General features: G+C 49.3%; 1 protein-coding gene across 1 annotated transcript in view; it reads left to right on the top strand.

The window, feature by feature from the left end:
* Positions 1-25,867, top strand: part of COL4A1 (collagen type IV alpha 1 chain) — a 147,217-nt gene extending 121,350 nt beyond the window's left edge. The window contains exons 30-52 of the mRNA XM_059995833.1: positions 1,008-1,158; positions 1,365-1,478; positions 2,141-2,308; positions 2,427-2,516; positions 3,343-3,495; positions 3,649-3,747; positions 3,859-3,948; positions 5,249-5,388; positions 5,827-5,953; positions 6,048-6,128; positions 6,588-6,686; positions 7,805-7,855; positions 9,010-9,195; positions 9,804-9,937; positions 10,977-11,049; positions 11,816-11,887; positions 12,932-13,060; positions 14,050-14,148; positions 15,032-15,244; positions 16,148-16,325; positions 20,158-20,272; positions 22,396-22,568; positions 24,379-25,867. Coding sequence (XP_059851816.1) covers positions 1,008-1,158; positions 1,365-1,478; positions 2,141-2,308; positions 2,427-2,516; positions 3,343-3,495; positions 3,649-3,747; positions 3,859-3,948; positions 5,249-5,388; positions 5,827-5,953; positions 6,048-6,128; positions 6,588-6,686; positions 7,805-7,855; positions 9,010-9,195; positions 9,804-9,937; positions 10,977-11,049; positions 11,816-11,887; positions 12,932-13,060; positions 14,050-14,148; positions 15,032-15,244; positions 16,148-16,325; positions 20,158-20,272; positions 22,396-22,568; positions 24,379-24,460 — 2,817 coding nt within the window. The 3' untranslated portion in view covers positions 24,461-25,867. The remainder of the gene's footprint in view (positions 1-1,007; positions 1,159-1,364; positions 1,479-2,140; positions 2,309-2,426; positions 2,517-3,342; positions 3,496-3,648; positions 3,748-3,858; positions 3,949-5,248; positions 5,389-5,826; positions 5,954-6,047; positions 6,129-6,587; positions 6,687-7,804; positions 7,856-9,009; positions 9,196-9,803; positions 9,938-10,976; positions 11,050-11,815; positions 11,888-12,931; positions 13,061-14,049; positions 14,149-15,031; positions 15,245-16,147; positions 16,326-20,157; positions 20,273-22,395; positions 22,569-24,378) is intronic.
* Positions 25,868-26,118: the final 251 nt, after the last annotated feature.

Below are 26,118 nucleotides of genomic sequence, written 5' to 3'. Positions count from 1 at the left end.
GCCCAGCCGCTCCGCGGCATGTGGGATCTTCCCGGACCGGGGCACGAACCCGTGTCCCCCACATCGGCAGGCGGACCCTCAACCGCTGCGCCACCAGGGAAGCCCAAGGACGCCTTCTTTATGTGACACACCCCCGCCTTCCCCTGATGACCCGCACTGGGTGTGAAAGTGAGTCAGTGACCGCAGTATGTAGATCGCCTCAAACACCGGCTCACGAGCTAGTAGGTGCCGAATGGAACTGGAATTAAGGATTTGGTTTACGATTTAAAATACTGAGCTTTTTCAAAATCCCTTGGACTGAGTTCCCTCCAGTTTGCAAATTTCACCGCAGGGCCGTGTGGATGTGCCACTTCTGCCCGCTTGGTCGTCATCCGGAAGTTGTTGCCTTCAGGGATGCCGGGGGGGGGGCGCTGTGACACGATGCGCACGTTCTGCTTCACACGGCCCGTCGGTGCTTAAACTGGGGTGTGCTCCTTCAGGCCCTCGAACTACTGCCTTTATTTTTAATCATCTGTGTGGGTCAAAGCCCTTTGATTCATGAAAAGGTTTTAAACGTTTAATTTGACATGAGAGCTTTCATTTCATCAAAAAAACGAAGTAAACGGAGTTCTGTTCCAGTCCTGGAACTTTCCACCTCTTAATACCCATTCGCTGGCCGCACAGCACGCTGGGTGTTGTTCCCTCTGTGTAGACTCAGGGCGGCAGAGTCGAGGGGCCGAGACCCAGCGGAAGGAGCTCCTGCCTCTCTGACTGTGGACAAGCCGTCCAAACCGGGGAGCCTTGGCTTTCCTCCTCTGTGGAAAGAAAATAATAAAAATTACCTCCCTTTCGGCTTGTAGTGAGATTGAAAGGCAACAATAGGTGGGAAGAAGCTTTGCCAACTGGAAGGCGGGACAAATACCGGTCTTATAAATGCACCGGCAGCATCGGTTCACACGTACGCCCTTGGCCTGATACAATCGCGGGCTCTGAGGGTCACTGGCTTCTCTGTGCTTCATGGTTTCCAGGGCGAGCCTGGAGTTGGTCTGCCGGGACTCAAAGGTCTGCCGGGACTCCCTGGCATCCCCGGCACCCCTGGAGAGAAGGGAAACGTCGGGGGACCAGGCGTTCCTGGGGAGCACGGCGCCATTGGCCCTGCAGGCCTTCAGGGAATCAGAGGTAACTTCATACGGGCAAATCCAGCTTGTGGGAGGGACGGGGTCTGTTTATGGTGTGTCCGCAGAGCACCGATCAGGCCCAGTAAACGTTTGCTGAACGAATGATGAAAATTCTAGACGGGTTCCTGGCGAGCGGCGTGAGTGGGTGGTAGGCGCTGACACCGCTGTGTCCCCGTGTGATGCCTTCACGATTTCTTCCCCATCCAGGTGACCCGGGACCTCCTGGATTGCAAGGTCCCAAAGGAGCTTCTGGAGCCCCCGGAATAGGCCCTCCTGGAGCTATGGGACCCCCTGGAGGACAGGGACTCCCAGGGTCATCAGGTGATACTACGTTCTTCCAGAATGTTCCCTCCCCTAACTCATAATCTGTGACTAAAAGGGGGAAAAGGCAGTTCTATTCTGAGGCTGTAGGTTTGGTTGTTTGCTTACACGTAAGGTCACAGGCGCCTTTCTTCTCCTCCCTCCGAGCTTGGTTTATGTGCCAAAGACACCTCCCCTTTATATTGTATATTCTTTACCTTTTCCGTTTAGTTTAGAAGGATCGGTATCTCGGTATCTCTATCTTACCTTTCCATAAGACGTTTAGTAAGTTGTAGGTAACTTAAACAAAATGAGTTCGTGTCTGGAAGCTACCTTTGCCTTTAATAATCATTCTAGAAGTGAGACAGAGAGGGTGGACCAGGGCAGGACAGCCAGGGAGAGACACCGTAGAGAAGCTGGGCTTAGGTCTGAATACTGCGGAGGGGCCCGGGTGGGAATTGCCGACGGCTCACGGCAGGTAGGCAGGGCTTTGTCTTGGGATGTTGTTTGCCCACCGATGGCCCCAAACACCACTATCTGAGAAGGTGGAAGCCATTTCCCTCTACCCCCGACGTGGGCACGGCTACACACCTTCTGCAGAAAGTAACAGTTAAACAGGGTACAGGATGCTGCAGGACACCCTGTCGATCCTGCTGACGCCCCCTTTCTCTTCCCCACCTCAGGCCCTCCTGGAGTGAAAGGAGAGAAGGGCTTCCCCGGATTCCCAGGCCTGGACATGCCGGGCCCCAAAGGAGACAAAGGGCCTCAGGGGCTCCCCGGCCTGACGGGACAGTCGGGGCTGCCTGGTATCCCTGGACAGCAGGGCACACCTGGACAGCCCGGGTTCCCAGGTAAATGACCTGTGAACTCCACCCAAGTGGATGCTGGGGAGACGCCTCACCTGGTCTTGTTCATGACCCTCGCTCGGCATCTGCCATCAGCGTTCACAGTCCTTCCATCCGGCCACAGGTCCCAAGGGAGAGATGGGCGTCATGGGGACCCCCGGGCAGCCCGGCTCGCCAGGACCAGCGGGTGTGCCAGGATTGCCGGGTGAAAAAGGTAGGCAGCCGTGACCCCGGAAAAGCCCATCTCGTGTCTGTGTCCCGATGCCTTGTGGGAAATTCTCCAAGAGTCGTAGATCATTGTTCATTTCAAGAGGCCTGGGAAAGAAGATCAAGCTAGGGTCCGGAAGACCCCCTCTTCCAGGAGGCGCTCAGGGGTCCTGGGGATGAAGGGCTGTGCCCTGCCGAAAAGTCAGAGAGAAGACAGGTTTCTGGGTTTCCTTGTTGGCATGGTAGAGTTTTCGGTTTTTTTGTTTTGTTTTGAGAAATGGTGGTATTTTTAGTCATTCGAAGATTCAGTCACAGCAACTGAGTCTTTGGAATCAAATTAGCAAACAGGGGAAGTTTACAAGTCTTACTTTTTATTTCTTATCTTAATATTTGAAGTTGGTTCAAATACTGTTTTTAAAAAAGAAATTGACTTTAAATGTGAGACATAAAAATGGTCATTTGTTTAGTTGAACAGGAAAATTCTGTTCTTTCGTATAGAATTGAGGGGCCACTGAGCAGATGTCGTGAAGGTATTTGAGAAGGAGAGAAAATATAGATTATTTAAACTAATAAGTGAAGTCTCCTATGTTGGAATTACTAGCAAATAATGAATTCTAGAAAATGGCTTTTTTGTTCATTTCCTTGCTGTCACATTCTTCTGGGTAACTCGGACCCTCGCCATTTAACGCCACATTTAACGCCACTGGACAGACTATTAGTTCTTTATAGGTTGTTTATCAGTTGCTTCTACTGACCAGAAAGAACAGCACACTTGTCACTGCCTTGGGGGCCCTTGGCCAGGTGTCACTCGGTGCCTCCTCTTCTTTCTACAGGGGACCACGGCTTCCCGGGCAGCTCGGGACCCAGGGGAGACCCTGGCTTCAAGGGTGATAAAGGAGATGTGGGTCTTCCTGGCAAGCCGGGCTCCATGGATAAAGTGGACATGGGCAGCATGAAGGGCCAGAAGGGAGACCAAGGAGAAAAAGGTAACGCGGAGGACAGTTTACCTTCGGAGGGGGGAGAGGGTGTCTAACGAGTTATTCAGTTCTTCACACGTGATGTCAGACCAACCTGTGTTTCTAGTTTGTCTTATTTTAAGCAGACGTGGTCGTCACTATTTTTGTGTGTGTGTCGTGCAGGACAAATCGGCCCAACTGGTGATAAAGGATCCCGGGGAGATCCTGGAACCCCAGGAGTGCCCGGAAAGGACGGTCAGGCAGGACACCCTGGGCAGCCAGGTATGGAAGGGAGTTCAAGGTCGCCAGCTCAGCAGGGGCTCGTGTGGGGAGAGGTTACCTGGCAGTTTTCATGGGCGTTGACCTGTTGGGTTTTTCTCTTTATGATTCTAGGACCTAAAGGTGATCCGGGCATAAGTGGGACCCCAGGTGCTCCGGGACTTCCTGGACCCAAAGGATCGGTTGGTGGAATGGGCCTGCCAGGTATGTGGGGTTTAGGAAAGGAGTTTCCTTCCCAGTGCTTGTACATGTGGTGCTTGTGGGACGAGTCTGCGGGCGAGACCCGCTTCACGGAGGACGTAATCCAGGGAGACGTGTCTTTGACACAGACTCACATCTTCAATCCTGTGTGGTCTCTTGCCTAGGGATGGTGGCATTTGGTTGACCTTCCAGCCACTGCTTAAACTAGCAAACAAACAAAACCCGTCACAGTTTAATAAAATAAAACACGGGCTGTGCACTATGACCTTTCAGTTACCTCCAAGTGATCCGTCTACGTGGATCCGTCGAGGAGGTGATTAATTCTCCATTCAGTTGTGTCAGCGCAAGCAGCTCGTGCCTGTAAAGCCCTTTGACATTAGCTCAGAAGAATCCCCTGGGCTCCTCTGCCCTGGTCCCGAGCTGGCCTCCCAGGCTTTGCCATCAGCGTTGGCGGCGGTGACAGCGACCAGAGCAGAGGCAGCAGATGGAAGGCTCAGGCCCCGATGGTCCAGGTGCTACTGCTTCTTAGAACTTGCCTGGAGCAGGAGGTCAGGGCAGCCAGCCCGTCTCCCTCACTCCTCCCAAGGCTGTGCGAGGCGTGTTGTCACTTTGCTCGAGCTATAAACACCCAGCGGCTGCAGTAAGGCTGCTTAAATTCTTTTTGCAACGAATCTCTTGGGCCTGTCATTCAGTCCGCTAGGCAGATGCTGGTTGCAATAAAACAACCAGGGTTCCCTTTGTTGCAGTAATCTCCCAGGCCTTGGCTGCAATTTAATATCCAAGTTCTCCTTACAATAGCATCACCAGCCGACTCACAGCTGCCCCTAACAACCAAGCCAGCAGCCGCAGAGGGTCAGTTACAGGGGCGGGCATAAGCCAGCTTCCCCTGGTACCTATTAATAAATTAGTTTGACTGCCCACATCCGTCCTGGAAGCAGGTACACTTTTACTCTCCATGGCCTGCCTCTCGCCCCCTCTGATTCATTCAGATAATGAGGTTTGACTACGGAACGAAAGACACAGAAGCCGCGTTTAATGCTGTTGGGAAAGGAAGCACGCTAAGCGGTTAATGTATTTTTTTCTCCCTTTGTAACGTGATTGTCTTTAAAAGACAGGAGGAACGTTTCCTGTGTGGTTCTAATGTGGTCTGGGGGGCTGGCGCCTGCCTGGATCACTACAACTTGAGAAATGAGGGGATACCTGTTCTTCCGTCTCATTCTTGGCCGGTAGTTGAGACGCTTTCCTGTTTTTAACGTTAGCACCTGCTAAGCACACATTCTGTTTCAATTGTGTGTGTTTCTAGGAACACCTGGAGAAAAAGGTGTGCCTGGCCTCCCTGGCCTGCAGGGCATCCCTGGCTCACCTGGAGAAAAGGGAGCAAAAGGAGAGAAAGGGCAGGCGGGTCTACCTGGCATTGGGATTCCAGGACGGCCCGGGGAAAAGGTAACAGCATCCCCGTGGAAGCCCCTCCCACCCATCCCCGCAGAAAGGCTTTGGAGGAACGTTTACTGAGCATCTCCACACAGTCGATGAATCATAACACAGAACTGTTTCTCCAGTTGATTTTTACGTCTCCCTGCCTCCCCCTTCTATCCATGGCCTGTGTCCCCAAGGAGGATCCGGGACGTGCTGAGAGCTTGGGTAGCGAGTTATCATGGGGAGAAATGGAGAAGGAACACGAGAAGCAGAACAGGCAACTGCTCTTTGCTCTGGGTTTCTAGTTTTTCCTCCATTTTCAGAGGGCTTTGATTCTCCCCTTAGAAAGCTGGAAGTGGAATTCTGCCACGCGATAGTCATTGCAGTCCCATGTATACAGAGAGCACCTCCAGACGCATGTCCAAGGACACACATGACATTAATGGGCCCAATTTTCACCCACAGGGAGACCAAGGGGTAGCAGGTTTTCCAGGAAGCCCTGGAGAGAAGGGAGAGAAAGGAAGCAGTGGGATCCCAGGGATGCCCGGGCCTCCGGGCCCCAAAGGCTCACCAGGGAGTGCTGGCTATCCAGGTAAGTGAGCCGGCCTCCTCCTGATCTCGGGGTTCAAGGATGGCAGAGAGAAACTCAAAGTCATGGGAATTCTGGTGTTTTGGTTTTTCTTTAGGAAGCCCCGGGTTGCCTGGAGAAAAAGGTGACAAAGGCCTCCCGGGATTGGATGGCATCCCTGGCATCAAAGGAGAAGCAGGTAGAGACCACTTTTTAGGACACAGATGGGGGCCTGTGGAGAAGAAGCCAAGGGGCCTCAAGGCTGGGTGACCTCTGAATGACCAGCTGGGCTCACACCTCCACTTCCAGATGAACAAACTGAGTCTACGGGGACTTCTAGGGTCTTCCCACCAGTTAGACCTAGAACTGCTTTTACAGCTGGTTCCAGTGGGGTCTAGAAACTTTTCCTGTTCGGCACGGTAGATGGATGTCCTTTCTCTCCACTCTCACCAGCTTTAGGGGGTCACAGTGCAGTGGTGGTGTTGCCGCATGAGGGTCCCTTCTGAAGGGGTGTCAGGAGTAACCTCGGGGAGGCTGGGCATGCTAGGGGGTGGGAGGTACAGCTCCCTGGAAAAATGTCAGGAGTGGTGCATTTTACATGCAGATCACGGTGCCGTGATAGGTTCCATGCCTGACCAATCTGACCTTTCTCTTTGAGGTCTTCCTGGGACGCCTGGTCTCACGGGCCCGGCCGGCCAGAAAGGGGAGCCCGGCAGTGACGGATTCCCAGGGTCGGCAGGAGAGAAGGGTGAACCAGGTATGTTGGGCTCTCATTTCCCTTTCAGAATGAGACTCTGCTCTGGAGTAAACATCTCCCAGAGACTTACATTCCATGCTAAGTGACCGGAGCTGGCTGTAAGCTGGACGTAAGTTACATCCTTACAGCTATTTAAGCAACAATGTGGGCAAGTGGGGCAGGATTGGATGAGAAAAGGGGAAAGAGGATGTTCATTTATTCCACAAATACTTATGGGCACCTACCCTTAAAATGGCCTGAGCTCTCAGTGGTGAGTGAAGGAGACACCGTAGAAAGCCCAAACCACTGCCTTCTCTGCCTGGCCTTTCCCCCTTTAGAGGAACGGTCCTGGGAATATTCTCAGTCCCCAGAATCTGCTCCTGTTACTGATGGGGGCACAGCAACTTGGGCAAAAGTGTGAGCTGTGGGCTCCGATGATGACAATCACACACGTAATAATATTCGTATATAGCAAGAGGGTGACACACAGACAGTTTGAAACAGGTTGCCCTCAGTCAGGGGGATGGAGGGAGGGAAATAGTGCTGGAGAGGAGCACGGAGGGGGATCCGTGGCTGTTAGTGTTGGTCTCTTCCTAAAGTTCATTTCTTTCATTCTATGAGCCTTATGTTTATATTATGTACATTCATTTTCCTATAAAAATAGTTCGTAAGAAATGCCTCCACACCTACTTCCCCCCTTTGAATCTTCCCTTACGTGCTTTACTCACATTTGTGGACTCCCTGGTGTCTGCTGCCCCAAATATCACTGGCTCTGTGCACTGCCTTTGCGAATAGCTGTTAGTTGGATAGTCATCTGAGAAAAGCCAATTGGTGAGTCTCCAGACAGTAAAGGGAAATAAGTACCCATCTGTACAGATCGTTTCTCCTAAATGCTATAATGGTTCTGGGCTCAAAGGTACTTGGGAAAATGTACTAAATTATGTATATATATCCAGTCAAGGGTATCTTAGAACAACTGTAGTAATATAATTTTACTTGCAAAGTGCAACGGACTCGTTTCTCTGTGTTTCGCAAATAGTATATGGTATCGGTGCAAAGAGTGGATATCGCTTTGTGCTGTTCCTGCAGCTCGGCTGTTTTAGGAGAGATAAACGGGACTTCTTACCTTTATCTTGCAGGTCTACCCGGAAGAGGATTCCCAGGGTTTCCAGGGGCCAAAGGAGAGAAAGGTAACACAGTTGCTAAACGTGTTCTTCCTTTTCAACTAACTGCTGATACACGTGGCACTGGCAGAGCAGGGCGAGCAGATACAAGGAAGCACGTGGACGTGGGTGGTAGATGATGGGTCTGGGACAGTCGAATTGCCACTTTCTACTGGCTCGTGGCAAACCACTGTGTGGCGTGTGTGTTTCGGATTCATAGCCTCGTGAAGTGGGGTGGGGGGGAAGTGGGGGGAAATCCCAGGGTGGGCCCAACCATCCTTCTAGGTAGTGACCCTGTTTCCTCCCCTTACTTTTTCTTAATAACCTTGAAGCAATCCTAGAATTTTGTCATTTCGTTGGCAAGTTTGGGGTAATATGTTTAAAACAACATGCAGGGTTTTTTTCTACAAGCTCTCACTTAAAAAAGTTTGTTTAAAACAGCTTTATTGAGGTATCACTGACATCTAATAAACTGCATGTATTTAAAGTGTACAGTTTGCCAAATCTTGATATATGTACACACCCATGAAAATAGCAGCTCGTTCAAGACAGTGAATGCATCGTCACCCCAAAAGTTTCCTGGGCTGCCTTGTCACCCCCCCTCTGCTCCTTCCTGTCCCCACCCCGACCTGCCCCCCAAGCAACCATTGGTCTGCTTTCTGGCACTGTAGATGAGCTTGTATTTTCTAGAATTTTACATTCGCGGAATCCTACAGCATGTATGTTTTCGCCTGACTTCATTCGCGCAGCGTAATGAATTTGAGTCACCTGTGCTGTTCGTTGTGTCAATAGTTTATTCCTTTTTCTTGCTGAGTCGTGTTCCATGGTGTAGCTGTAACACAGTTGGTTTATTCATTCACCTGTTGGTAGAACAAGCCCTTAATTTCAGCAATGCCATACCTTGCAGGCTTATCTACACATATATTCAAATGCCTTTGCCAGAGAACACCACCTTTAAAAAGTGTAAAGAATGGTTGCAGTTTCTTTGTACCCTAAGCTTTCTCTTCCTCAGGTGGGCCGTGGCAGGTGTCTGGCACGTTATTTAATAAAAAGGAGAGAGAAGGGCACCAGCTCTGGTTTCCTCCTGGATCCTTCTGGAAGCCCCTCCCTCCTCTTTGGTGCACTGGATTTCTCTTCTTCCCTGCATTTCACTGTGATCTCAACCTGTCTTTACTGTTTAGGTTCAAAGGGCGACGTGGGTTTCCCAGGCTTAGCTGGGAGCCCAGGGATTCCTGGATCCAAAGGAGAACAAGGATTCATGGGTCCTCCGGGGCCACAGGGACAGCCGGGATTGCCAGGCACTCCGGGCCACGCGGTGGAGGGGCGCAAAGGAGACCGGGGCCCACAGGGCCAACCTGGCCTGCCAGGTAAGGGTGTATCACTAGGTTCAGAGCTGGGACTGAAACAGAGGCACAAACATACACAAGTATCAAAGAAATTGGAATAATTAAATTCTCAAATGAGCTTTTTATTTAGAAGTTTGCAACATTTATTACCATTGAAACTGCTTAAGATATTGGGCCCCTTTTACCTAGGCTTCCATTGGGTCAGTGCTTTTCTCGTGCTCTTTCTCTCAAGGAACAAGCAATTAGGGAGAGGGAGAAGGCCATTACTGAAAAGGACTGGAGCACAAATGCCATGTGTGGCTGGTTGTTTAAAACCAGCACGACCTTCTGTCACACCTGTTCCCCCATGAACAGGTGGCTGCCCTACAGCGCAGCCACCCCCGAGCACAGAGACCACAGGGCACTTGACTCTGAGACTGTGGTGTTTATATCGACGTTTACTGCCTGTCGAGGAGACTCTTCCTTCTAGGACCTGCCTGGATGTCTTCAGGGCCCATGCTGCATAATATGATGTTGTTGTATACAGTTGGGGACAGTTGGGTGGCAGTGGTGATGACCACAGCCCAGTGACACTTACACATAAAACCACCCTCTGACCTCAAACGTGGGACTTCTGTGTCTCCCATTAGGGCTTCCGGGACCCATGGGGCCTCCAGGGCTCCCTGGGCTTGATGGGCTGAAAGGTGACAAGGGAAACCCAGGCTGGCCGGGCACTCCGGGGGCTCCAGGGCCCAAGGGAGACCCAGGATTCCAGGGCATGCCGGTGAGTTGTCCCTTGGCAGGTCTTGTTTTTGAAAAGGATCATAAGATAATACTTGTGTGTGTATGTGTGTATTCATGTGTGTTACACTCCCAGATCCTCCCTGAATCAGCCCCTTCTCTCTGGCAAGTAATCAGCCATCTTTACTGGCGTCATGGTAGGCAACTATTACAAAACTTTTTACAATCTAGTTTTACACAAACCATCAAAAGTGAAACGTTATACTACTGGAGATTATAGTTCAATGCCTGGCTTTAAAAATCTATATACAAATGATGCAAAAAGAAAGCCTCAGTAACATAGAAATATATCCCTATTCCTAGTGCCATTCAGTGTCTGTCTATCTCTATGTATAGTATGTGCATTATATGTACACGTATGTAGATATATGTTTGTGCGTGTAATTTTGCTTATGGCACCTTTTAAAATAGGGTAAAGCAAAGAAACATTACAACTTTTTATATACTGAGAAAGGAACAACTATGTTGAAATATCTAGAAATTAAGATACTATTTTTTAAATACAAAAATATCACTGTATTATAAAGGAAAATAATCCTTCTTTAGTATTTTTTATGTTTTTTTTTCCATATTTAAAAGCACTTTTAAGAAAAGATGCAAAGCTAATTTTAAAGAAAAATCACTCTGGTTGAGTGTTGGGAGTAAAGTCATCCAGAAAGATTCTTTGGTGTTAATAGATTGAGATGTTGCCATGACAAATGTTTAGGGAGTTTCGACTCTGTTCATGGCATCGTGCTATGGGGTGGGGGCAGTGGGCTGTAAGATTTACACCTGCTCCTGGAATTTACCACACAGGCGGACAAGCAGAAGGGACAGAGTGACTGAAGCAAGTTGCTGCAATTTCCAGCTCCCTAATTTAGGCACACACACAGGTTTTGTCCTTTTAGCAACCACAGGCAACATTTGTTCACAGAGCTACTTCAGAACATGGAGGGGCTGTTCCCAACTTCCTGACTACCCGTTGCTTGAGAGACCTACGTCTCCCGAGCCGTTCCCGACTGACGTTCTCTTTGTGTGTCTAGGGGATCGGTGGCTCTCCAGGAGCTACAGGTGCTAAGGGTGATATGGGACCTCCAGGAGTTCCAGGGTTTCAAGGTAAGACATAAGGGAGATGCCGCTTGAAGACACATTTACCTGCCACCAGAGCCGCGGCCCCTGGTGCTTTCCTGTTGATAGACCTAGCATTGCGGTACAAGATCCTGTTCTCTTCAAATTAAAATGCCGTTTCTAGGGGGCTGCCCCGTGTGTAGAATCCCACGCATAGCAGCATAAACACATTCTGATTTTCATACTAAGAATCAGTAGATCATTTGCATCTCAGTGAGAAGTCATGGACTTGGGCCATTCATTAATTTTTTAATGTTTGAAGCAAATATTTATTGGGTGCCTACCAGCTTCCAGGCACTTTGATTTTTTTTTACTGCAGCATCAGGTACATATGAATGAAAGGTGAATACAACAAGTTCTCAGCTTGCAGGCATCTTGTGGTCTAGTTGGGGACACGTGTGAACCAGATCGTGACCAAAATAGAATCACGTGCCCGTCCACTGGTTGTGACCATTTTATGGTTTGCTGCATGTTTGGAAAAATGTGACCTCTGGGTTTTAGAAAGAAGAGTTTCATCAAAAGTTTGACACAGCTGACTACAAGTAATGTTCTTTTCTTCCACGTGCATAAATTGGAAATGTGTTCACTGTGTGTGTGTGTGCGTGTATTATACGTGTATGTGTATGTGGGTGTGTATATGTACACATAAGCATATGTGTACCTGTATGTGCATATATGTCTATGCTGTGTGTATTCACACACACACGGTTTTGGTTGGAATTCTGTGCAAAGACAGTGTTTTACTTTCCTCCAGGGCAGAAAGGCCTCCCTGGCCTTCAGGGAGTTAAAGGTGACCAAGGAGACCAAGGTTTCCCTGGAACTAAAGGTAAGAGAATTTGGTCATTAGAAAACAGCAGTTGAAAGTTCTTTGGCCACTTGGCAGGGTTCCTACATTTGGCTAATCTAGTTGACATTTTTACCAATGACTTGTCCTGAAAGTCAAGTTTGTTAAGTCTGTGCCTGAGAGAAACCCAGTGGGAAGGGGTGAGAGACAGAAGCTCACAGGCTCTGAGGGCAGGCGGAAAGCAGCCGTAAAAATCAGGAACGAAGTCCGTCTTGCAGGCTGCACAAACTGCGGCCGGACAGCATGGAGTTCTTTCTAAGAAAGGGGCTGCCTTGGCTTCTCCACGGGGAGCCAGCCGTGCCGAGCGGCTCCAGAGACACAGCTGGTCTCAGAAGGAGGTGGTCTGAGGGAGTCTGCATCCCATCCTGGTCTCTGCGGGTCAGAGCTTATTTCGAGCGCTGCGTTTAGTTTTCAAGACCGTGTTTCAAGAGAGGGAGTGAGCAACCAGAATGCACTGAGAAGTGGATTGTTCGGGGAGAAAATAAATGGGGAAACGTGGGAGGAGCGAGGAAACGGAGGAGAGGGCGGCTGCGGGAGACCCGAGACCCCCAGCTTCACGTGGCCGCTCTGTGGACTTCAGGGCCCGTCAGGCAGGAGGAGGTTTACGTTTACTCGGCACTGAAAGATTAAGACCGGTGGTTCTGGTGTGCAGTAAGGCAGATTTCGGATACGTACGAGAAAAAAGTCCCAATTTCACCTGGTGGAGCTCCCCACGTGAGGGGTGGTTCCTTGAGGGGGATGAGCTTCCCCTTGGGTCAGGGGTCCATCAGCGCCTCCAGATCTGAGTGGACATTTGACACCGGTGACCCCGAGGTCTGTTCCAGTCCCGAGGATTCAGGATTCTAGGTTAGATAATAGAGACGCGCAGATACCCGTGTGTCTCGTCGTGAGGATCTGGTCCCTCGTGTTTTTGATCGTGATTCTCCTTTTGAGAAGCACTGCGTTTGATTGGGTTTCATGTCAGAAGCTGTTTCTGCCCTGAATGTGGACTGTGAAATTGACCAGTGGCTGCCCTGATTCCCACAGGTCTTCCTGGTCCCCCGGGCCCCCCGGGTCCATACGACATCATCAAAGGGGAGCCAGGTCTCCCTGGTCCTGAGGGCCCCGCAGGTCTGAAAGGGCTTCAGGGACCTCCAGGCCCCAAAGGACAACAAGGTAGGAATAACCGCGCTGTGCAGAGGGCTGTGGAGGCGGGAGGGAGCTGACCCGGGCGGCGTTTCCTCTTCACCCGCATGTCTCACAACAGCCTCTGGGCAGTGACTGTGTAAACACGTATTTGAAGATGACTTTCTTACCCTCCTTCAGTGTATGTCAAAACCACGTGAAGTTTCTGAAGAGGCCTAACAAGGTCAGAAAAAGAAATCCAAGAAAAGCTAGGGCAGCACACAACTCAATACGTCTATGTTCACTTAGAAAAACATGGGCAAAGGAATGGGAAAAGCATCTCTCCCGGCCAGGAGATAGGGGACTGCAGGAAGCAGCAATCCAGAATTGTAGGGATGGGTGTTCTCCACAGCGGCCCAAAAGCTCTAGCCAAGTGGCCAAGATCTGTGCAAATCCCTGTGGTTCCCGGACACCTTAAGCTAGAACCTTTCTGATTATTGGGGCTAAACACTCCTTACTTCCAAAGCTATTGCTGAGGAGTGGAGACGGAAGATAAAGAATGAGAACGTTTAGAGTAGAAAGGTAGCATCGATGAAAATTTGTTTTAACCACCTAGGAATAAACCACAAACATGAAAACTAAAAAACTACCCACGTCAGTAAACCCGGTGCCTAAACATTATCTGAGACACCAGAACGTGGCCGAGAGGGGGGAAACACCTGAGAAAATGCAAATGCATCAGATCTCTCCCTACCCCCATGTGACTGCCTTTCCCCAAACTGTGTGCCAAACGATAACAAGAACAACAGGAAGAAGCCGGGGAGAACCCCGAATTCCGAGATGAGGCACCCCGTGTGGGTGTCAGTCTGCAGAGTGTGTGTTAACCTTCTGGCTTTCTGGGAAGGCTTTCCCACCTGTAGTCTGAGGCCCTGTGCGTCCCTCTCAGGGGGTCGAAGAAGACATTTCAAAAGGGAAGAAGCAGATACGGCCTATTTATTGCTCTCCACAACCGGATCATGAACTCTTTCTCCTCTCTTTAGGTGTGACAGGATCTGTGGGCTTACCTGGGCCACCAGGTATTCCCGGGTTTGATGGGGCCCCTGGCCAGAAAGGAGAGGCAGGACCCTTTGGACCTCCTGGTAGGTTTGCTGTGCTGTCCCAACCTCACTACCCTCGATCTGCATCTTCGGGTTAGAAGCCTTAGGCCCAGGCACGTGGAAACCTGCAAAAGGAAGTGTTTCTTGAAAGATTTGCATAGAAGTTTGTTTCTTAGGAGAAACAGGATCTTACAGAGGAGCTAAAGGTTGCCATCGTTCTTTTCTGTGTAGGGAGACATGTTGATCAGAGCTCAGTGCCTCCCAGACGTTATTGAAAGAAGGCCAGTAGGGACGGCCCTATCTGGTTTTCTAAGAGTCTGCAGCTCAGACACTCCATTTCAGCAAAGGGCAAGGGGAGCAGATGATGGTGCCAGAAGGCCACTGACTGGCGCGGACTAAAGTTGATCTGCTTCCCAAGAAGCGGGACCTCAGAGGTCCCATCGTGGCTGGGATGCCAAAGGCTGAGGGTGCAACTAAGTAGACAGAGCGCCCAGCCAGCAGGAGGCCTGTGAACATCCTGCAGGCAGCGTGGTCGCCCAGGGGACAGGAGGACACCCTGCACGGGAGCTTCCTTCCACCCTTGATTCCATATGCTGGCTTTGGGCCACTAAGGCTGGGAAGCTACCTTCAAAGATGGTTGTTTTAATCATCCTATAATAATCCTCCCTCAGAGGAGCTCCCAAATGCTGCATGAATACATGCGTGGAGTCGTCATTTACTTCCTTTATTCATAGAGTTATATTTTCACATATTTATTCATTGGACTGAGTTTATGAGCTTCTGCTTTGCACCGAGCACCATGCGTATAAAACATCTCCAGGTGGGATGCAGAGGGGAGAAGCTGAGGTGGCACGAGGGAGGTGCTGGTTGTACTGAGTCTCGCCTGTTTGTAACTGAGGAAGCGTATTTCTCTGCTGTCTTTCAGGTCCAAGAGGCTTCCCGGGTCCACCCGGCCCTGATGGGTTGCCGGGATCCATGGGTCCCCCGGGCACCCCGTCTGTTGATCACGGCTTCCTCGTGACCAGGCACAGTCAGACGATAGATGACCCCCAGTGTCCTCCTGGGACCAAAATCCTCTACCATGGGTACTCTCTGCTCTACGTACAAGGCAATGAGCGGGCGCACGGCCAGGACTTGGGTGAGGCATCTGCAGAGGGGTGTGTTCATTCCACGTCGCGTGTCCAGCGCTGGGTGGTGCTGGGCTGCGTTCCCGCTCTGGTCCTGCGTTTCGGAGTGTCACCGAGACCTAGTCAAGGAAAAGAGTCCTGTTTCCCTCCATCCTTACCAAGTGGGCCATCCTTACCGACAGCCACCATTATTACTAATGGGAAGCCAGGCGGACATAAAGGCTGTGACTCTTTGAAAATTTTAAATTAATAAAACTTTTGACGTCTTCTTCCAATTATCAAGTAGGATCCAGGTATCTGGAGTACACACTTAACAGTTTGCATTCATAGTCATAAAATAGAGCAGCTTTACTGTTGCTGTTTTAAAAAATGTCCACGTTATCCTGTCCAAAGTTCCTCTGTCCTTCTATTAGTTTAGATCAGTAGAGGGTTGTGTGTTTGTCATCGTTCTCTTAATCCTCTCCGGATCTGCTCCACCAAATCATGTTTTAATGTTATACACCTCTCACTTTCCCTGAGGTTGCAAACATATATAAAGACAGTTCTGCATTTCATGAAAGACGCGGTCCAGTGAGTTACTAGCGGTGGTACAAGGAGCTGCACGTTAAGTTCCTTCTAGAATTCAGTTGCAGGAAAAGGTCTCTCTCTACCGATGAACGGCTTTGTTTCTGTTCATCCTGCTAATTCTCGATGGTTTCCCTTTGGCCCGGATCACTTCCCATTGAATTGAATGCTCATTTCCAATCATACTAGTCTGTTTGGTACATTTATTTCCTTCTTTCTGTAACTGGCAAACAGTTTTATTTCCACCTTAGCGGATGGGTGGGATAGATGTCTCTATTAGCTAGCTCACTTGCATTCTGTGTCGAGGCAGGCTGGGAGTGACGAGCAATGTCTTCTCCCTGCGTCCCCAGGCACGGCGGGCAGCTGTCTGCGCAAGTTCAGCACGATGCCCTTCCTCTTCTGTAACATCAACAACGTCTGCAACTTCGCCTCCCGGAATGATTACTCGTACTGGCTGTCCACCCCGGAGCCTATGCCCATGTCCATGGCGCCCATCACCGGGGAGGGCATCAGGCCCTTCATCAGCAGGTGAGTGCAGCCCGTCGGAGCACACATACAACTGACGGAGAAAAGCAGCTCACAGCCAGGGCAGAGGTTATTTCTGTGTTTTTCCATTTGCCCCCAAACATTTGATCTATTGCCATCCCGTTTACTAATCGTGATACCTGAGTTTTGTAACAGAAATCAGCCATACAAATAATTGGGCGTAAAAGTCGCTTATCTTCTTAAAAAGTTTTAGTGCAAACCCTTGGTGAGATAAGGCCCGGCTTTGGAACAAGGCGTGTTATCTCGTGTGACTCAGCGGGTGGCTGCCTTCCCTGCCATGAACCAGCCGTGTCGCTGGAGTCCCTGGCAAACTTTAGAACAGCTTTGCAGCGTTTTTCTTTCTTAAATAATTATCTCCCTAAGGAGTCTTTTAAGATATATTTTTTGGAATCACCTCCAAGAAATTTTTAAAAAGTTTTTATTTTTTAATTGTAGTAAAACAGTAACATAAAGTAACATAACACATAGCGTAAAATGTACCGTCTTAACCATTTTTAAGTGTACAGTTCAGTGGCACTTAACTGGGGGCGTAACGCGGTCCCCAGGAAATGATGACACCACGGACATACTGTATGTCTGTGCTTTAGATATGAAAGATGGTACTGAAGTATCGTGCACACTAACGTGTACATCCTAAGATTCTTCTCATTCTCTTCCACCCCACCAGTCTTTGCACTCTTGAGGTGATATGGTACCCACTGAGATTGCATGTGTTTGAGCGACTTCCCAAATTAAGTGCTCTCCACACTAATTAATGTCTGGGGTATGTTTTCAGGTCCCCAAGAGTCTTCCTGGTAGGAAATAAAATGGGAAATGGAAATGATTGTGACCGAAAAGTACACGATTTTCCTACTTTTGCCTCTTCCCTTCTAATTGAAAGTTGCTTCCTTAACTGTACTCAGAAGCAATAGAACAGTGGCAAAGGTGTGAACTTGTTTGACTGAGAAGCTAGTCTCTAATTTCACTTTTACACGCGAAGATAGCAAAGGGTGAAAAGAATGACAAGGCAGGACAAGTTTTCCTTAGGAAAGTGAGAGTGAGGAGGAATGGAAGCTTTTCTGTTTCCTTTAGAGAAATAGCAGCTTTTGAATAGGAAGAAAGACTAGTGATGTTGGGCTCAGAGGTGTCTGGGGTCAGAGGGGAGGCGGGACGGGGTGGGTGCTTGGGGCAGCCCAGCACCCCGTGTGGTGACCACCCGTCACTGGATGGTCACCACCTACTTCGGGGTGGACTGGTCACTTATGGGGTCCGTAGCTCCAGAGTGTGGAAGGCTGGTCCTCACAGAACAATCTTGTTAAAAGAATGTACCGCATAGACCTGGACCAGAAAGGCTGGGAGATGCCTATTGGAAAAATCAGGGGTTTATTTTTTGCAGTACGCGGGCCTCTCACCGCTGTGGCCTCTCCCATTGCGGAGCACAGGCTCCGGACGCGCAGGCTCAGTGGCCATGGCTCATGAGACCAGCCGCTCCGCGGCATGTGGGATCTTCCCAGACCGGGGCACGAACCCATGTCCCCTGCATCAGCAGGCAGACTCTCAACCACTGCACCACCAGGGAAGCCCGAAAAATCAGGTTTTTGATGGCTTTACCTCAAAATATCTCCTGACAGCTTTCTAAGATTTTTCTTTTGAGCTGTAAGAAAACTTATCTCATGGGTCTTAAAATGGGAAGAGTCATTGGTAACTTCCAGAGAGGCACCTCTCAAAACGCAGATGTCCTTCCCATGTGTCGGGGTCCCTGGGGGCTGAGCTGTGCTGCCTTTTCTCACTCAGAACCATGCTGGGTGCACAAGAACAGGAACTAACCACTAATCACCTTTGTGTTTCTGTTTAGCTTTCCTTGGACAACAGGTAGAAAATGATTATTCGTTTTTGTCTCCTATTTACCATCTTGATAAAATTGACATTGACCTTGATTTGGTTGGGACACAGGGCTCTGGGATGTGTTTAGGACATTCCAGAAACAGGTCCAGGAGAAGCCTCAAGTCTGAGACTTGCTTTTCTCTGTGGACCCGTTACCATGAGTTGTTTAAACGCCCCAGCGCTGCCCATTTCGGGGTTTTCACGTCTCCCTGTTAACCCACAGATGCACGGTGTCTGATGTGACCTCAGAAGTCACATCCTTTAAGTCACTGCTCCGAAAGCACACACACCTCACATCCCCTTTTGTAATAATGCTGCCCATTCCTCTGGGTCTCTGAGCGCCCAGGTCCCACGGTTACTTTAACTTAGTGGTTTCTGACGACTTCTCAGGACTCACAGGTTCCTTCTGAGGTCTCCCTTTTGGGGATGTCCTAAAGCTTAATTTTAGAAAGAGTTAATAACAAAATCCTTCCTCTTAAGCAGAAAAAGTACCAACTTTTCTGCTGTCATCCTGACAAAATTTTCTAAGCACTTTCCGACTCTCTGCAGACATGAATCATCAAAAACTACGGACTGTTTAATTGTTCTAGATTGAAGACCACTGGTATGAGAGTAGGAACTGTGTTCTCATTCTGCCTTTTGACACAACTAACTGTGGTCTCATATTCTCATAGGTAATATGGGGAATGAGAGTGTATGGATTTTAAGGGACCTCCTGGCTCGTTAGATCTGTGATTTTCTGTCCCCTGGCACCCATCGGACGGGGTCCAGACCACGTCTCTGCAGCGGCTTGAATCCGCCAGCCCAGAGAGAGCCTGACATGAAGCACTCTCCTCTGTGCTGTATGTCTGCTCCTGTGTCTGGCAGGCAGACGGCGGCAGATGTAGAAGGCCAATTTCAGTCACTGTTGTTTAGCTGAGCCCCTTAATTCATCTGCATTTGTGTGAATAAAATAGAAAATAGCGCGCACACACACACACACACACACACGCACGCGCACACGGGAAACCGAATGACTCATTTCGGCCCCCTTCACACTCCTAATCCATTTTCATGCAAATGTTCCAGCGTAACTAGGTGTAATTATTAACACCATTTATAGTCATTTATCAAAACTGTTAGCACTCTGTTCAGTTTGTGACTTGAATATAATTATTTTACTGTTGATGTTTAAATTTTTTTTTTTCAACAAAACGTTATCCCACCATCAAAGGGTCGCTTAGTAGAGCAGGTCTGAGTCAGAACATTGTGTGTTGCTGTCATTTATCCTTGGGTGCAGTCCCGGCGGCTGCGCACGAGCCAGCCTGGCTTGGAGAACGTCCAGTCCGGCCTGGGGCAGAGCCCTCTCACTGGTCTGTTGGTTCCAGGTCTGGAGAGAGTCTCCGGAAGAGGCTCACATGGACAGCCAGCCCTGGGTTTGTTATCTGTCTTAGTTACTGTAATCCACTAAATGTTCTTCTCACATGGAAGATGATTCAGGGCTTAAAACAAGTCGCCGTGTTCCGCAAGCGGTAGCCCTTGGATGGCACCATCTCCTTTTTCTGGAGCGTTCATCGTGTTTGCTGAAATCCACACTCATTGCTGAAACACTGGAAGACTCTGAAATACACAAAGGAGAACACAAAAGTCTCCTGCGGCCCCAGCGCCTCAGGAGATGGTCCCTATTACAACCTGGCCTTCCAGTTTCCTTCCTGCTACAGAGTAGATGGCTAAATGACAAGGGTTGGGTCTGGTTTTGACCTTAATGTTTTAACACTGAGGCAGGCTTATCAAACCAGTGAGAAGACCCTAAGCCTCAGAGTCCAAGCAGGGGACACCTGATCTGTTTGGTAAAACACATCACTGGGTCAGAAAGATGGAGTGGCGGGACGGAGCGCAGATCGCGGGGAAGCGGGGCGAGCCGGGAGGCCCCGCTCGGCGGTGCTGAGCGTCTCCGCTCCGTGCCTTCCAGGTGTGCTGTGTGTGAGGCCCCGGCCATGGTCATGGCTGTGCACAGCCAGACGATCCAGATCCCGCAGTGCCCCAGCGGCTGGTCCTCGCTCTGGATTGGTTACTCCTTTGTGATGGTGAGTGTTTGGGGAAACTCCGTATTTCCCCCAAAGAGCTGCCCGCAATCACCCCACCTCTCTTCCCTCGCTCCTGGGGCCCCCTGCAGAGCGTCCCCAGGAGCCTGGCCCGCTCCCCTGGGAGGCTCAGAGCCCTCCTCTTCCACGAAGTGGCTGTTCTGGGCCTAGGTAGCTGGGTGACCCGATGAGATTCCGAGTCAGCGCCTCCCGGGGGGAAGGGGAGGGCGCGCCCGTGGTGGGCACACGTTTACCAAAACGCTTGCAAGCCCCAAAGCAGAAGCTAGAGTCGGGAAGAGAGCGGGGGCACTGGCCGGTGCCAGGGGCCCGAGGGTCCACACCCCTCCCGCGTGAGTCTGCTCTCCTACCGCCCAGCTGCCCCGGATGCCAGACCCCCCAGGCCCCCTTTCTCCCAAAAGCCAATTAGAACGGGAAACACAGCACCCTTTTGAGATCCCATTGTAGTTTCTTATTGTATCGCCTCAGTTTAAAGTACTGATTGAAAACATAGACGCTCTGAGCTTGGACGACCGGGCTACACCTGAATCAGTCCCGGTAACCGACCCCCACAAACGTGTCCCACGTCACCGCTGTACGCCCAGCCCCCTCTTCACACGCCCAGGTGCGGCCAGGTCTACGTACCTGTGACCCCCAAATCAACAGTAGCCTTGTTATTTGATTGACAGGGAAAGTGGCCTCTTAACTGTTTTCTTCTGCTGTAAGTTATTCCAAGTGTAGAAGTTTCCAGAAAAGCAGTTCTTCACATGCTTGTGTATTGGATTCTCACCAGTCAGATGCTGGGATTTCCTGGGTTGAAGATCCCGCATTTAGACTCAACAGGCCCAGAAAATTGCAACAACACAATTTAGCAAGTCGTTTCGATCATTCTAAATACTGCCTGGCGACTCCTTTATCAAGAAAGCCAGAAAGGTTAGAACTATGGTGTAGAGAAATCAAGATGCTCGCAATGATGTAAGCATACAGCTTTGACTCAAAGACAGATTGGACTTTCGACTCCATTATCATAAGAAATACCAGATGGAGTCTCAGTTTGACAGAAGAGGCCCTTGATCCAAGGAGTAAAGAATGGAGGAAAGCACCCTGTCACTTCCCCGTCCCTTGTCCTGGTGTCATACAAAGATCTGAACAACGATTGCCCCTAATTTCTCAAAACCAAGAGCAAATCAAAATGGCGAGGTTCTGGAGAACAGGCATCCCATCACTGCTGAGCCTGGGGGCTTTGTGGTAAAGCTGAGGGGCTCAGACCTGGCAGCCTCCAGAGGCCTGTTCCCATCTCAGCTTTGCCTGGGAAGTGTGATCTGGAATGTTCTGGGATCCTGGGGTCCTCATCTGGGAACCAAGGGCGTTCGCTTTGTCCTCAGAGGTCCCTTATGGCTCTGAAATTCCAGAGTTCACTTCTCTTAGGTCTGTAATAGCCGTCCTGTAGAGGTTTTGCCACATCTTCCATTTGTACGTCATTCATTTTACGTCTTGGTTTCTGAGTACAGGTGTACTTCAACCCAACTGAACAAACAGTTACCACAGTAGCTTTCTTTTCCCTCTTTCTCTTGTTTAAGTTTTCTCTTCTTAAAGAAAAGAAAATGGATAAAGGTTGTAGCAAATAAAGGATTTTGCTACCTAATGTAGCAAATAATAAAGGATTTTGCTCCCTAATGTAGCAAATAATAAAGAATTTTGCTACCTAATATAGCAAACAAAGGATTTTGATGACCCGGATAATTTCGTTTAGAAAGTCTGATGTCACATCAGTTGGTCCCAGCATCCTCCACACATTTTGGCTGTCATCTCACGCCCCAAGTTAGAAGAGGTTTCAGTGTTCCAAGAAGAAAACAGTGAGGACAGCATTTGTTGAAATGCTGGTGAAGCTGGACCAGTCACCTCCCGCCCCCCCCCCCCCCCCCGGGAGGAGCGGTCGGCTGACTCCTGGCACTGGGTGTGCCCAGCGTGAGGCCATGGGGCGGTGTGGCTGCCAGTGTGTTCCCCAGTGGCCTCGGGAGACAGAGAGGGCGGCTTTCCGGGAGGGAGCATCCCGGCTCTCCCTGGGGCCCGGGAAGCCCGTCGGGGTGGGCGGGCACCTCTGGCTCACAGCTCCTGTTTCCCCGCAGCACACCAGCGCCGGAGCGGAAGGTTCTGGCCAAGCCCTGGCCTCCCCTGGGTCCTGTCTGGAAGAGTTCAGAAGCGCCCCCTTCATCGAGTGCCACGGCCGCGGGACTTGCAATTACTATGCAAACGCTTACAGCTTTTGGCTTGCCACGATAGAAAGAGGCCAGATGTTCAAGTAAAGTGCCCCCCCCCCGCCCCCTCCCCCCCCGGTGGCTTTTATTTTCAGTCATCCATGGTCCATACATGTGCTCCGGTGCCAAGTCCCAAAGACGGTTCTACAGCAATCCTTAGGAAGGCTCCTTCCACGGATAGGATAGGATAGGAACAGATATTTGGTTCTGTTCTACGGGGGCGGATAATGAAGACCATGTTCAAAGCAGAGCTTAGGTGACAGGCTTCCTTCGTCCATTGCTGAAGAGCCTGAAAGAAAAAGGTTCAGTTTTCAGTGTTTCAAGATGAATCCACGGCAACGTCATTAAGGCAACTAACATCTGCAAACAGAGCATTTTAAAGCATTGCACCCTTAACCAGCAGGGAGAGAGGCAGTGAATAGCCTTGGTTTTCATGGGGTTTATGATGCCTAATTGGATGTACATACTGCGAGCTATCAGTGACCGTTTCTCAGGCCTGCGCATGAAAATTAATTTCGGCACAAATGCCACGGAAATGGATACGGAGAACCTCTTCTTTCGTTTCCATTACCAAAATTTCACCTTTAAAACAATGGTCCCAAGTGGCCGTTGACCTTGAAGTTAGTTTGGAGCGGGGCCCAGTCTGTACTGGACGGGAACACATAATGAGGCCCCTGTCCAGTCCTTAGTACCAGCTGCAGCCCTGCTGGAGCGGATGCCGGGCGCCGATGGGGCTGAACAATTACTTACTGTTCAGTCCCCCAAATAAGTGCTTCTCGGCCCTGGAGATAAGCCTTTTCAGAGAGAATTCTGTGGACCTCTGCTATGACCCTGTCTCTTTCTAGTTTAGATCATAAAGGTGAAGCAACACGCTCACGACTCGTAAATTTCTAGCCTCAAAAAACTACCGGGTGCCTTTCTAGTAGCTCACACGAGACTTTCTAGGCAACTGGGAACTTGACGTCAACTCTCCAGGTAGAATTTGACCATTAGCTACCGAAATGAGCGCCAGCCCCCGGGGCTGCCCATTATAGGGTTAACAGGTAACAATGGGCTTTCTGTTTTTTGGGTTTTTTTCTGAACCAGCATCCTGGTACAATTAACTGAAATGCCTTCTTAAACAAAACTAGGTAAGAGCCCATTAATTTAAATAACTTGGGGGCACTAGGATTTTCACCGAAGTTGCTAACGTAAGCCACCTCAATTTTAGGACAAGGTACTCTTATTACATGGCTACTTTAATTTGAATGAGATTTGATTAGTACTCATTTTAGTTCAGACTTCACTTCTCCAACAGTCAAAGAACAGAATTCCTAGGATAAAGGAAGCATTTGGAACACTAAATGTCTTCCCCTGTCTTTGGCCTCTAATCCGACCACCTGCGTGAACAACTTTCAAAAGTTACGAATGTATTTTGAGGTCTGGTTGATTATTCCAGATCTGTTGCTCATTCTGTCATTCAGCAATGATTTAATGAGCACTTAGGATGTGTGTGAAGTGTCTCAGAGAAGAACATCTTCCTAGTCTGGGGGTGTTTATAACCGAGTTGAGAAGAGAAAACAAAAGGTTAACCTATAGTTTGAAGAGGCAGGGTCTGTGGTGGGGAGTGGCTGAGACTTTGGGGTCAGACAGACGTGGGTGACTCTGGCTGTGCCCTCACTCGCCTTTACCCTTGGCCCGAGGGTGGTTGCAGTTGATAACTCGCAGGCGTTACCGAGGCCATGGGACGCCCCCAGCGCAGTACCCGCTCAGAGGCAGGGTGAAGGCTGGTTCCTCGGGGATCTCTGATGGGAGGGAGGGCCGAGGAGCTGGCCTGAGCCACGCGGTGACACTGACTTCTGTGCTGCCTTTCAGGAAGCCCACGCCGTCCACCTTGAAGGCTGGAGAGCTGCGCACGCATGTCAGTCGCTGTCAAGTGTGCATGCGGAGAACATAACGAAGCCGGCCCTCAGCTACTTCACAACATGGTGCTACTCCGCCCTCTTCCCTCCTTCTAACAGCAACGAACTCTAGAAATATATCCTGTGTACCTCACTGTCCAGTGTGAAAACTGTAAGGTGCCTGATAGGAATCTGCATAACTAACACACCCTGCTTCGTTGGCCTCTACTTGCTGAAGGAGAATCCAAGACCACGATAAGCTGCCCGTAGTGAATCCCAAGTGGCACTCCTGATGAAATAAAAAATATGTCTGTTCTACAGTCCAGTGCACTGATGTGTGAAGTGAGACCCATCAGAAAAACCAAAGGGTGCTAGGAGGGCTGTGGGACCTTCCAACCTGGGCGAAGCCCGTTTGCATTTTTGTATTATAACAGATCCATTTCACACCCCAGGTGAAACGTCTGTTGATATCACTGTCTCACTGTTTCAGAATTCAGGTCCCTCAGTCTGTACAAATAATAGTCGTGTTAAGCCGGTGGTTGGAACCTCCAAAGGGAAGGACGGGGGCCTAGTAGCCCTGTCCTCCGACTGCCCCACCAAAGAGAAATTTCGGTCTTTCTGCTCTGTTTGGTACTCTGCAGCTGCTTCTGCAAAAGTCCCGGATTTCCTGTGGAATAAAGATGGTCCCCAAAGTAGGCAGAAATGAAATATATATATATTTTAGTAATTTATATAGATGTCAGCAATTAGGCAGGTCAAGTTGTAGTTTCATTTCCACTGTTAAAATAAAGCTTACATAGTTTCTTCCTTTAAAAGCCTGTGTTGTCCTTTAACAGAGATTTTTAAACACTAGGGTATTGAATGTGAAACACCAGTTTTCATTGTTCACCTCCAAACCAAAAATTGTGTGTTGCCAAAACCAAACCCGGCTTCACGGATGTGGTGTCTATTACAGGAAAACATGTACTTTGAGCTTCTTGTTTTTATTCTGTATGAAATATCTTCAGGGTTTTAAACACTAATCACAAACTGAATGACTTGACTTCAAAAGCAACAAACTTAAAAGGCCTTCATTTTCTGACTATTCCTCATTCTGCAGCCTGGTGTGAGAAATAACTCTGTCGAATCAGAATATCAGTATTTTTACCTGTAAGCACATTCAGGCGGCTTCCTTGGTTTTTCGTGAGTTGTGTTCAGACTTCAGCAGGGGAGCGGATGCATTGCAGGAGAGCAGAATTGGACCACTATGCCTGAAACGACATTTTACTAAAAGTCTCCAAAACGTTTTTAAGACTACTAAGGCCTTTTGTGTAATTTCTTTAAATGTGTATTTCTTAAAAATTCATATTTGTAATAAAACTATTTGTATAAAAATTAAGCTTTTATTAATTTGTTGCTAGTTTTGCCACAGAAACATCAAAGGAAAAGTTACTGCACAAGCCACTAATAAATTTGTAAGCTTTGCAAATTTAGATCATATTTATTTTGTAGTTCTTCCAGATGAGAGTCTCAGACTGGGTGTAATTTACAGAAATTTACTACAAAGAAAAAATATATGGTCTTCTCCTTCATCCCTCCCCCCCTTCCCTTCCATCTGTCCATCCAGGCAGGCCTCATCCATCCATCCGTCCATCCATCCATCCATCCATCTTTCCATCCATCCATCCATCCTTCCATCCATCCATCCATCCATCTATCCGTCCTTCCATCCATC

This window comes from Delphinus delphis, chromosome 18, assembly GCF_949987515.2.
Source record: "Delphinus delphis chromosome 18, mDelDel1.2, whole genome shotgun sequence".
NCBI classification, from domain to species: Eukaryota; Metazoa; Chordata; class Mammalia; order Artiodactyla; family Delphinidae; genus Delphinus; species Delphinus delphis.
This window is presented reverse-complemented; position numbering and strand designations above follow the sequence as displayed.